Genomic DNA, 12,500 nt, shown 5'->3' on the forward strand with positions numbered 1-12,500 from the left:
GTAAGACGCGTCTTATTTTTCCTCGTATAAATGGCCCTGTTGTTATAGATCTAATGGGTTTCTTACTTTGATTCAGAATCACATTTTGGGCAAACTGGAAATGGCAGTTTGTACCACGTGAACAAGCTTTCCTTTTACTTGTCCTTTACTTTTCATTACGTCCAAAACAAAAAGTAGTTTTACGCCAGTTTTACCCATAAGAATTGGTTTACACAGTTTTAAATATGCTAATTTCCTATTTTGAAAAACTGTCAAATTGAATCTGACGTCTGCCGTTTGATGCTAAAATCTCTCCGATCTCTCTTGGTTGAGGCGCCTACATTTCCCTGTACAAATTTGCTAGGAGACAAGGCGAGGCCACTCATATACATGAGTAAATACTGAGAGATCCTAAGAGATTGAAACATTGTTTTTTGAAAATCCCGGTTTAGATTTCGATACTTCTATTGTGACTTTTTCAGTAGTTATTTAAGGTGATATTACACGAGACGATTCGCAACCACGATTTTTAGCGCAACGCAGTGACGCAATGTTGGAACAATGTTGAAAGCATTCCAAACAATATCGCAACAATGTTGTGATGCTGTGTCGCGCTAAAAACCGTCGTTGCGAATCGTCTCGTGTAAAATCACCTTTAGGCATTTAGGCTATTCGTGGGCATATTTTAAACTTAACGATTAGAAGGTTCTTCACATTCATAAAGACGTTTACTACTGCTCCTATATTTTTATCCCAAAAATACGATAAATAGACAACAGGTGAGGACGGCCGCTCAGTACCCAGCGAGCAGAGGCTACTCTTCGCTTGCTCGTTCACATCGCCAAAATGCAGCTATCTGCTCGCCGAGTCGCCGCTCAGATGATAAAAAAACGAATCGATCAAAGCTAACGAATGGAAAAATCATTACCTTTAAAATATTTTTCCAAATAAGATGTCGGCATATATGAAGAATCCGTTTCCATTCTTTCCAGGTACTATGTGGAAGGATCTGAAACAACAACAACAACTCAATTTTAGGCACCGACACTCAATAAAATCCCTAGACATTGATGTGGCAACACCAGTTAACTATGTGCAACAACTGCAGCAAAAAGAGCGATTTTTGCTTTCTAAAGAAACTGTTATCACGATCGCTTTATAATGTAAGTAATGTGTCATTTTCTCAAGACGCTACATCAGCTGTTTTCTCAGGCTATTTCTCAAGCAGTCAGTAATAAAACAAAACCAAATGTGAAGCTCGGATCAGTTTTCCCGCGCTTGATACCAGATTCACCATTTTCTTTGAGTTGTGATTGGCTTATTTGATTGTATGCGACTGTTAAACGGATTGGTTAATTTTGGCTTTACGACACGTGAATACTTCATTTCGCAAACATTAATAATACATAAACCATTCTCTCTCTAAAAACATTGGCTTTCCTATATATAACTTCATCACCTGGACCAAGCTCGTCACTACTGGTTTCTTGATGTCTTCAAATCTGTCTGTGAGTTTGCTTGGAATGAAACTTTCCAAGATCCTTTGCAGGGCTGTCTCAGACACACGACAGTACTCAAACAGCACTGTGAACACATCCTCTGGGGCTTTAGAAACAAAAAAATGTATTAGAAGAAAACAGTAGGTATATTTTTTATATTTGTATGTGAAGTATACTGAATAAAATTTGCAAACATAAAGAAAGTCAGCTTTAAAGCTTGCCATCCGGATAAGCTGAAGCTAGCATCTGCTAGCCTAAAAGTCATTTCAACTAGCCAGAAAAAAAAAATTTGGTAAGTGCTGATCACAGTTCAGAACTGTAATTTGAATTCCCCAAAAGAAAGAGCAGAATTCACTGGCCCAATAGTAAAATCTATGAACCCCAGGCTATTACACACCACTTTCTTTGCACACTGCCTGGGACCTGGCTCCTTGTTGGGCAAAACCGGAAAATTATGTAGTGAAAAGCACAAAAAAATCGGCCACCGAATCTAGCCAAGCAGGGCCTGGGGAGAAGGAAAGGGCGGCAACTCTGCCTTCCCACCCAAGTCTCCTGCCCGCTTACCCTCTTTTATCACACTTGTTCAGTTATTCGCCCTTTTCCACACTAAGGAGCCTGGTTCCAGGTTCTCAAAAGCTAGGAAGAGAATATCAGCTAATTTCTAAAAAAAATTCACATTGACTTTAATTTCAACAGACAAAAAATATATATATATAATAAATATTAAAATAAAAGATAAAATGTGACCAAACTGGATCAATAGTTTTAATGGGTACCTACCATAATCCAAGTCTTTATCAGCTACCCACTCCTCCCCCAAGTCTTCACATACACTCAACAAACAGTGAGGGACTGGGAGTTTGTACTTGATACAAGATGTACTGAAGAAGTGTTGTAGGTGAAGAGGAACAGTCCAGTCTGTTGAAAGAAAACACAGTAAAGTTTTAAAATGACAGTAATCCAAGATTTCATAGTGCACTACACCAATCTCAGTCCCAGGCTCTCACTCTTTGGCAAATTAGTGATGATGTCATTTACCCTTAAAAACCTAGAAGGATGTCACATGCATTGCATAGTGCATTTCCCTTTGTTGAATGCTTTTTCTTTGTAGAGGCCCCTTATATCTTTTTACAGACCTTACCGTGATAGTTAAGATGGAACTTGCTTTGCTAGTTTGCATACAACCTGTACATCATTGAGAAACTCTGAGAAATATAGGTGTTTTAGGGATGGCGCCTTGTAACTCAAAAGTAATATTTTATAAGCAGCTTTTGACTACATTAGAACACAAATATTGGGCAAGGCTGGTGAAAGCCAAAAAAAACTTGAAGGAATCCATTAAATGGCAGACCTAGGGGAGCAATCTCTCCTAATTGTTAGACCAAAGTGATGCCCTAGGAGATTCTACATTTCGCTCAGGTAGTGCCCATAACTCAAGCTCCAGATCCACCACTGGCGGTCTTCAGATATGATTAAGGCAAAGAGTCAAGTTTTGAATATCACCATTTTTACTGTTATTTATTTAAAGGTTATGGTATTCAATCTTCTTTTATACCCTTTAAAACCTTTGTTTCCCCTAGTTTTCTTTGTGGATTGTAGTGGCATGCTCCAAGATCTCAGGGATGGTGGCACATTAGTGACATGTAACCAGAAGTGCAGAGGCTGAAAAGACTCTCCTCTTAGCTCTGCAATCTCTGGATCCACTTTTTTAAAATATTCATGAATAACATAAATATTTTCAGCTAAAGAGGCACTGTTTACAGTGCCTTATAAATTTTAATTCATTTAAGAAAATAATAATATAATTTGGCTTGTACTTACCAAAGCCACTCTTCAACCTTCTAAACAGCCACTCAATAGCCATGGAAAAAGAAGAATTCATCTGCACCATGTCACAACACAACTTGACCTCCATATCAAGAGCCTTGAGCACAAGTTCTTTGAGTTCTTCCCTCTCTGAAAGAGAATTTACAGGTGCCAAGCCATCCCAGAATATAATGGATTCATTTAACAGCTCACACAGGCAAAAGATGATAGGTACCAAATGTTTCTTGAGAAATTGATAATCGATTGGAACAGATACTGTTGCCATAGCCATGTTGAGAAGCTTAAGTGAAAGTACTGTAGGTATGTTGCCTTGCATGCTTGTGTTGTTGAGAAAAGGAAGCACAGCAGCTTCTATGAACTCCTGGACAGTGAGAAGCGGAGAGGGCTCAGAGGGACCTGACTGTATGAATAGTTGGGGAGGAAGGAGAACAAGTTGTTATGCAAAAATTATTTTCATTTTAAGAAGCTTAGTCCAAGATATGTTATAGAAAATAATTTCATTATGAAAGGAATGTGGTCTAAGAAAGGTGTTGTTCATAAGAATTATAACATTCTTTTATTCAGGAGAAACACCACTCTCATTTTTAAAGAAAGTCAAAGAAGGAATTGAAATGTTATTCTCCATGTACATGCATTCATTATTTGAAAAGCATAAGTACTGAACATGTAACTATTTATTAAGCAGCCAGCAACTTGTTTTAGGCACTGAAAACTTTTGAAAGCTTTAAGTACAGAAGGATGACAAGTCACCAAACAGAAGGGGTTACAAAGAGTTAAGAATAATAACTCTATTTACAGTTAATTATCTATTAACTTCCTCTATTTAGCCCCCTCTTTCTCCCTAGTCGTTACTCAGTCTTCAAAAAAACACCCCCAAACTAGGTCCTTAAAATAATGAAAATGGCAGAACAATGGCCAGGGGCTATTTACTTATTAAGATTTTACAAAATTTTACAAATTTTTTCAAAAGACAATTAGGTGTTGAATCAAGAGTCACTTGGCCTTATTCCATGCACCCATTCAATTTTTTATGTTGACCACTGTTAGAAGTGAAAGAGTTAAAAGAGAAAATATGGCACTTACGGATAAAAACAAGGTCAGCATGTTTAGTAGATTGTTCTCTTGTTGTCTTGATGACACACTCGTTATTACTGAGTTGACTGTTTTGCAGAGTAATGTCGTTGAGGATAATGATTCACTGCATCGTAACCTACACACTGCCCGAAACTTCTGCAACACCTATAGCAGACAATGACAGAGAAATCCTTAGGGACCAGTCATTTTTTATGTACAGGGTGGGCAGGGAAAAATATATTGGAAAGATAAAAATTTCTGTAAGGCACCCCCTACAGACCATGTAAATAGCAAGTTACCCCGCTTCTTTATTCAATATGTATGTGATGACCCCCACCCCCACCCCACCTCATGTCTCCTCTTATTATTAAAATGCATGTAACATACTAATCATAAGACGATTAGTTACTTTGCATGGTGAACACAAATGTAATAACCATGCAAAATATAATTCTTTTCAAATGATTCTCCTATGGTTGTAAAAGGACTACTTTCTTGTTGTTTTATCACGTTTATCATATCATTGTTGTTTAATCGTGTTTTTCTTGGGCTATTGAAGTGACAAGCATTTTGTTAAAAGAAAATTCAGTCAAACCAAATATTTTACAGCTACAACCCAGGACAAAACCTGTTGAGACAAATCGCAAAAATGCCTATTTTTTCCTGTCATCCCAGCAGAAACTGAAACCTCCCCTTATCCAAAGTTGTTTTGGATAGCATGGCAATTATACACGTTGGTTTTTAGTCCAAGACAACTTTAAATAGGGGGTGGGGAAGGGGGCTTACTTTTTCTGTTTAGAGGAGAGGGGAGTAGGGGGCAAAAGTTAGAAAATAGATGGAATTGCCTCAACAGTTTTGTTCGGGGTTGTAGCTATGGATTCTTTATTAGCTAAAATTTGAAATAACAAAGAAATTTAGAGTGCAAACAGAATTTCTGTCAAATACAAATGACTAAGTTGTACAAAATAGTGGTGCTTTAAATAAACAAAAAGCAATAGGGATTAGCATAGTACAGCATAGCACTACTGTTTCACATATAATATTTGTACTCTACTATTTAACCGCTTTACCCATCTTCACCAATGAACCCCTCTTAAAATATACTTCGCGATCAAACTGCAGACCCCCCTAAACTTCTTTATAAAAAAAGGTTTAGCCCCCCACCCCCGTCCCCCACTGTAGCCAATCTGAAATAGCCTTGATCCCCCCATCTTTTTTCCCTCACCACCCCCCCCCCCCCTCTACATAAATAATGACCGGTCGCTTACAAATTTTGTTTTGGCAGGGAGACAATAGTTTCAAGTTAATGTCACATGACGGGCTTTGCTCACCAAAAAAAATTATGCAAATTAGGCTAAGGGTAGATTGAATCTACCCATGGCTTATGATTAACTGAAACGAGAGATCACAATTCGCGCCTTCATACGACTGAGGTGTTACTTTGGAATCCTCGGTAATTACTTTTTTCGCGCTTGCCGACATCCAAAAACACCCAGCGTGGGAATCACGAGACGTGTAAATAAGACATTTCTTGTCATAATAAAAAGGTTTTCCAGATACGGACGCGCATTTGTTTGCTTTACTCGCGTGGAGACACACGTCAACTGTTACTTCTCACGCGAAATAGTATTCAAGGCATGGCTCTACTGTAAAAAAACCCCGCTCCTTATTGATCGCACAACCATAATTATGAAAGGCGATAGCAAGAAAAATAACTATCACTCGAATGGGATAATCGAAGATCAAGAACCAAACCTTAACGAGAGCGGGGTTTTATCTGTTACTAAAGAGAAAATGGAAATGAAACATAAACCCTTTGCCGACTCAGAAAATATTACGAGAAGCTGAAGTTTGCCACCCGAGAAACATTTTAATGACGGCCTATAATCTATTCTTACGGGAGGAATGAAATTATTTGCAATTATGTCGATCGAAAAGTATACTATCTTCTGTCTATTACTGTGTAGTCGGCAGGAACATTACACAAAACGGCGTCAGCAACGAGGTTCGATGTTATAAATTAAGTACATTTACTTACCTGTGATAAATTAATGTTTACTCAATGAGAATGATTTAATCCCAGAGAAACTACGATTCCCGAAACAGGAACATTTGGAATTCTTAGACATCAGTAACTACAATCTACTTATAACAGCTTCATTTTAATAGTGACTTGATTCGGAAATAATAAACCGTGAGATCTAACGCAAAGCTCATAGGGCACGGCGAAGGGAAGGCAACCAGAGGGTTTGAAGTAATCTGGTGGCCCAATCTTTTCTCCGGCACTAACCACGGGAAGTTAACCCTAAGATTCTATTTTGCTAAAGTAATGCTTTGATTTATTTAACGTACGATAATTGACTCGGTTGTGTTTTACCAACACATTTTTTTGTAACCCAAGCTTCTTAATTAAGCCAGAGAACGGAAATTTTTGTCGTCGATTTTCATTGACAAAATCATTTGTAAGAACTAATAGACATGTGAGTGTTATAACTTTTCATTTGACGTTTTACTGTACGGATAGCTCTGTAACAAGCGGCAAGATAATTTCACTTTTACATACATATATTAGCATCGTTTGAAATTAACGAATAAAACTAATAATGAAAACGTTTTGATTGTGTTATCATGATTTTGGTTAAAACAATTTTGTCACACTGTGTCGCTGAAAGTTTATCTCAGTACACAAGCAATAATTGTAACTAAAGTAAATTCTATGTGAATTTCTGAAAGAAAACTAAAGCAAATCAGTGTACACTCCATCACCTGCTGCAAATTATAACCCTGTATCAAAGAAAAATAATTTTAAATCACTCAATAATGATGTTCATAATAATAGCAATAACAATAATAATAATAATCCGTCATCAGGTAACAATAGCCCATAAATGAACTGACCACCCAAGAGAAACAGAACCAGTTAGTACAAAATGAAAATGATGAAAAAGTTCCTGTCATCAGATAACAACAGCCCAGAAATGAACTGACTACCCAAGAGAAACAGAACCAGTTAGTAAAAAAGGAAAATGATGAAAATAAGGTCCTGTCATCAGATAACAACAGTCCACAAATGAACTGACTACCCAAGAGAAACAGAACCAGTTAGTACAAAATGAAAATGATAAAAATTAGGTCTTGTCATCAGATAACAACAGTCCACAAATTAACTGACTACCCAAGAGAAACAAAACCAGTTAGTACAAAATGAAAATGATGAACTGAAATTAGGTCCTGTCATCAGATAACAACAGTCCACAAATGAACTGACTACCCAAGAGAAACAGAACCAGTTAGTACAAAATGAAAATGATGAAAATTAGGTCCTGTCATCAGATAACAACAGTCCACAAATGAACTGACTACCCAAGAGAAACAGAACCAGTTAGTACAAAATGAAAATGATGAAAATTAGGTCCTGTCATCAGATAACAACAGTTCACAAATTAACTGACTACCCAAGAGAAACAAAACCAGTTAGTACAAAATGAAAATGATGAACTGAAATTAGGTCCTGTCATCAGATAACAACAGTCCACAAATGAACTGACTACCCAAGAGAAACAGAACCAGTTAGTACAAAATGAAAATGATGAAAATTAGGTCCTGTCATCAGATAACAATAGTCCACAAATGAACTGACTACCCAAGAGAAACAGAACCAGTTAGTAAAAAAATGAAAATGATGAACTGAAATTAGGTCCTGTCATCAAATAACAACAGCCCACAAATGAACTGACTACCCAAGAGAAACAGAACCAGTTAGTAAAAAAATGAAAATGATGAACTGAAATTAGGTCCTGTCATCAGATAACAATAGTCCACAAATGAACTGACTACCCAAGAGAAACAGAACCAGTTAGTAAAAAATGAAAATGATGAACTGAAATTAGGTCCTGTCATCAGATAACAACAGTCCACAAATGAACTGACTACCCAAGAGAAACAGAACCAGTTAGTACAAAATGAAAATGATAAAAATTAGGTCTTGTCATCAGATAACAACAGTCCACAGATGAACTGACTACCCAAGAGAAACAGAACCAGTTAGTACAAAATGAAAATGATGGAAATTAGGTTCTGTTATCAGATAACAACAGCCCATAAATGAACTGATTACCCAAGAGAAACAAAAGCAGTTAGTACAAAATAATTATGATAAAAATTAGATTTTGCCATGTAGATAACAAAAGCCCATAAATAAACTGACTACCCAAGAGAAACAGAATAATAACTGAAGCTAAATATTTTCTTTAAATTGAAGTGACCAGAAAACAGAAATACCTCACTGTATTGGGAATAATTTGACTAAAAACAAACTTACCTCAAGTCTAATATCACTAATATGTAACTTAAGTCCGTTTTAGTCTGACCTCTACCTTAAAGAAAAACAGAATTTACAAGGCCATCCGGTGGAATGCTTTTCTGGCGAAGAAGACCAGTGATCAAACGAACGTGGAAGCGACGTACACAGTGGCTGGCATCATGTTGAATTCCACTACGGCAAAGGCCGATTTGGCGGGTTCAAGTTCCCGCGTTGCCGCGTCTTTCGTCAGGAAATCTCCTAAATATTTCTTTTTTGGAGAAACTCGTCGGACGGACTCCACATATTTCTTTTTTGAGTGCATGCCAATGCTTTTGGGGGTTGTAACCCTCGACAGACTCGAAATGGGCAACGAAGACTCATACCGTCGACGGTCGCCTTCACTTCAAATGGTTTCGAAATCAAAACCACAGCGCTTTTGAACTTTGAAAGTCTAAGGTAGAATATTAATTAATTAGTAAGAATTTAACTCGTTTACATCGCATGATCGGTGCCTGACCCTCAAAGACAAACAAAATGGTACATGTACGCTGCCGTCCATTAATTTCAGCTGCACTGGAAACGAGTTTTTGCGGCGCTTTGTCACACACGTCACGTCATGTCTCAAGAGGGGTTTTCTGACTCCGGCACTCGAGTATTTAATATTTCCACATGAAATATGGGTCGCTCCTTCAAAAATTTTATCAAAGTGACAAAGGAAATATAAAATGCTTTAACGTAATGTCTTTTAAGCCTGGCGTGCCCCGTCCAAATCACCGGCAGTCCGATCTGGATTTGTTTATCGGTTTTACAGGCCAACAGTAAGTCTAAATTCATGTAAATTTCTTTCTACGGGTAGATGAAGCGAGCTTTTATTTTTAAGAAGATACATTTCAAATGATCAAAATCTTTTTCATTTTAAACAGAAAGGTCACGCTGCAAAAAAAACCGTTGCGTGGGATGCTGGCTCCTCGCCTTGCCTCGCGCTCAAACGACGCGTCTCTCGCGGATACTTGGCATCTGGTTTACTTATTATGTTCCGGTCTTAATTAATTTTATGACACCAAGCAAACACCTTTCTATCGCGTACCAGGGCATCAATTTCCGGCGCCTGCTGAGATTTTTTTTCTTGAGCAAAGCTCCTCATGACATGCAGTAAGCTAAAGTGATCATGATTTTGTTGACCACACCATGATCAACACTGACTGAATATTAATTTTGATTCAGTTCTTTAACTGCAAGTAAAACAAGGCTAAGTACATTATCTCTCACATACAGTTGAACCTCTCCACAACGGCCACCTTTGGAGAGAGCTTTAACCCTTTAAGCCCCAATATCCACTTACAAATTCTCCAAACTGATCTCTATACATTTCCTTAAAGAATGAGTTAAGAGAATTTGATAAAAGATCAAAGTATTTACTCTTAGGTGATCATTTAATTAATTCTCATAGCCTCATCTCATGATAATGTATGGATATTGTTAGGAGAAAATTACCGTTGGTCACTATTGGGACTGAAAGGGTTAAACAAGAGTCCGAGCGTGGACTGCCTGCCAAAAAAGTGGCCATTGTGGAGAGGTTGCCGTTAGTGGAGGTTTGACTATACACACTTACACAACAGATAGACTTTGAATGTCCCACACTCTTCACTCCTTCATACACTGCCTTTGTTAGAGCAAGATTTGGTGATATTAGTGCCACTCTAGCCATGTCTTTGGCAGCTGACTGCAGCTCATCTTCACTGCTAATATCAATGATTTTATTGAAGATCATCACAAGTTCCTGCTGCAAATCAGCCGTCTCTTGTTCAACAAAGTAAGGATGGAAGAAAAGTGAGTTCTCTTCAGGGTTTTCTAATGTATGACCCATGAGAAGAGCATATTCTATGACCTGTTCCTGGGTGGCACTGGGAAAGGTGGAATACAAACTCAGCAAAATCTGTAGTAAAAATGGAAATCACCTCTAAATAGGTTTTACGTAAACCTTTTTTAAATTGATCATAGGTAATTTTCTTAAACTTTTCAAAGGGTTGACAGACAACAACAAATATAGACTAATATTATTATTATTAGCAGCAAGGGAGATTTTTGCTTTGTTTTCATTCCCAGGTTTCAAATCGTTAAAGAGGAGAAAATGAATGAGAGACTGATTAACTGACTCTGAAAACTATGTGTACAAACCCCAAGATGTTTTTGAGATGTTGCCCATATTATATAACCACAACTACAGTGGAACCATCTTTGAACTGTCAGGACCACCACTAAAGAGTTTGTCTAACAAACCTCTTCAAATTGTTATAATCTGTATGACAAAGAAAGTTCAAAGTGACTAAATAACAACAAAGACCAACTCTAGGTGTTCATTTTAGGGAGGTGGTCATATCAAAGAGATGTTGACTGTATTCTTTTAAGGGGCTTTATCACCCTATTCCAATTTGCTACCTTTTTGAAAAGCTAAATCGTGTCTTGCCATTAGTTGAATTCTAAAACAAAATAAATTAATGGTCCATTTTTGCTATTTAAGATCATATATAGGCACTGAATCTGTGATCTTTTGTGTCTTGCTACAGATGGCAAGGATGGACATTGATTGAACTTGGAAAAGTTGGGCCAACTTTTACAAGTTTTAACGCTATGGTTGCAAAAATCGCCTAAAAATTTATTATAGTTGGTGCTTCCTGATGAAATTTGTACGATATCTTTTTCCTAACTCGACAGGAGCATTTTGTGTATAAGGTAAAGGCACTGAGCAATGACTTCAGCACAGGATCGACCGAAAACAGCAATATCCTTGTGACATAGCCCCTTTAAGAAAATTACCTCTCTAATGCCTCTGTAAGTATTATCAGTTGAACCTTCATCACAGGAGAGAAGCTGCCTCTGCATACAGATGATTTCAATCATTTTAAATGCATTCTCAATGTCACTCAATTGAACTGCGTTATTCCTCATGCATTCCAACCACTCAGATTCCCCGTGAAATTCCTCCGCACTTAATAACCAATCAAAACACTCTTTATAGCCCTCTAATCTTCCATTAACTCTATGCAAGTAGAATTGAAACTGTTCGTCAGAAGTCTCTGGTTGAAACAGCAACAAATCTACAGATTCTGAGACAAGAAAATAAATAAATGTAAGAGACTGAAAAGTAGTTTTAAGATACTGTGCTTATACACTTTTTTGCACAACAAGAATTCAAGGACTTTTAAGAACACAATTCCCATACTTCAAGGACTTCATGAGGTGCAAAATCAAATCAATAACAATAGTTTTTGCTCTTTTTTCACTGTTTTCTGAAGTTACTTATTTGCCAGTATCATTTATCGTTGCATTTTGCCTCTTAAAACTCTGGGTTAGATAAACAATAAGACCCATTAACTTGAAACAGTCAACTGGAGAGAGGCCCCTGTTAATCTTTCTAAAGAATACTAGATCACCTACAGTTAAAAAGTCTTCCTTCCAAAGGTGCCTTTCGAAAACAGAAATAGAAATTTTGGAATAATAAAAGACTTTACAATCTGAGTTTTACCTATCAGGGTAAGGCACCTACCTTTCCAACTATTTAAAGTTCCCTGGATTGATTTAAAGATGAAGTCACAGTTGGCCTTCAACACAGTCGGGACTGTATCATAATTGAAATTAACCCCAAATATTTTGATCATGCTACACATTTTGTGAGTGAAGACATCTTGATAAAGACTTTGCAGACCAATAGCAAAAATCTCTGTTTTTTCATCATTTACATAAAGGCCTGAGAATCTGGCAAAATTTTGCAAAGATGTCAAAAGTTGAAAGTATGAATTGGTATCTCTCAAGAAGCA

The 12,500-nt window shown here is 37.2% G+C and overlaps 1 protein-coding gene across 1 annotated transcript in view; it reads right to left on the reverse strand.

The window, feature by feature from the left end:
* LOC140937559 (gem-associated protein 4-like) overlaps positions 1 to 12,500 on the reverse strand; it is an 18,147-nt gene that overhangs the window by 2,075 nt on the left and 3,572 nt on the right. The window contains exons 3-9 of the mRNA XM_073387118.1: positions 11,500 to 11,789; positions 10,295 to 10,618; positions 4,389 to 4,544; positions 3,300 to 3,705; positions 2,259 to 2,396; positions 1,439 to 1,584; positions 908 to 988 (exon numbers count right to left, since the gene is read on the reverse strand). Of these exons, the coding sequence (XP_073243219.1) occupies positions 908 to 988; positions 1,439 to 1,584; positions 2,259 to 2,396; positions 3,300 to 3,705; positions 4,389 to 4,544; positions 10,295 to 10,618; positions 11,500 to 11,789 (1,541 nt within the window). The remainder of the gene's footprint in view (positions 1 to 907; positions 989 to 1,438; positions 1,585 to 2,258; positions 2,397 to 3,299; positions 3,706 to 4,388; positions 4,545 to 10,294; positions 10,619 to 11,499; positions 11,790 to 12,500) is intronic.

The sequence above is a fragment of the Porites lutea genome, chromosome 5, assembly GCF_958299795.1.
Source record: "Porites lutea chromosome 5, jaPorLute2.1, whole genome shotgun sequence".
Lineage (NCBI taxonomy): Eukaryota > Metazoa > Cnidaria > Anthozoa > Scleractinia > Poritidae > Porites > Porites lutea.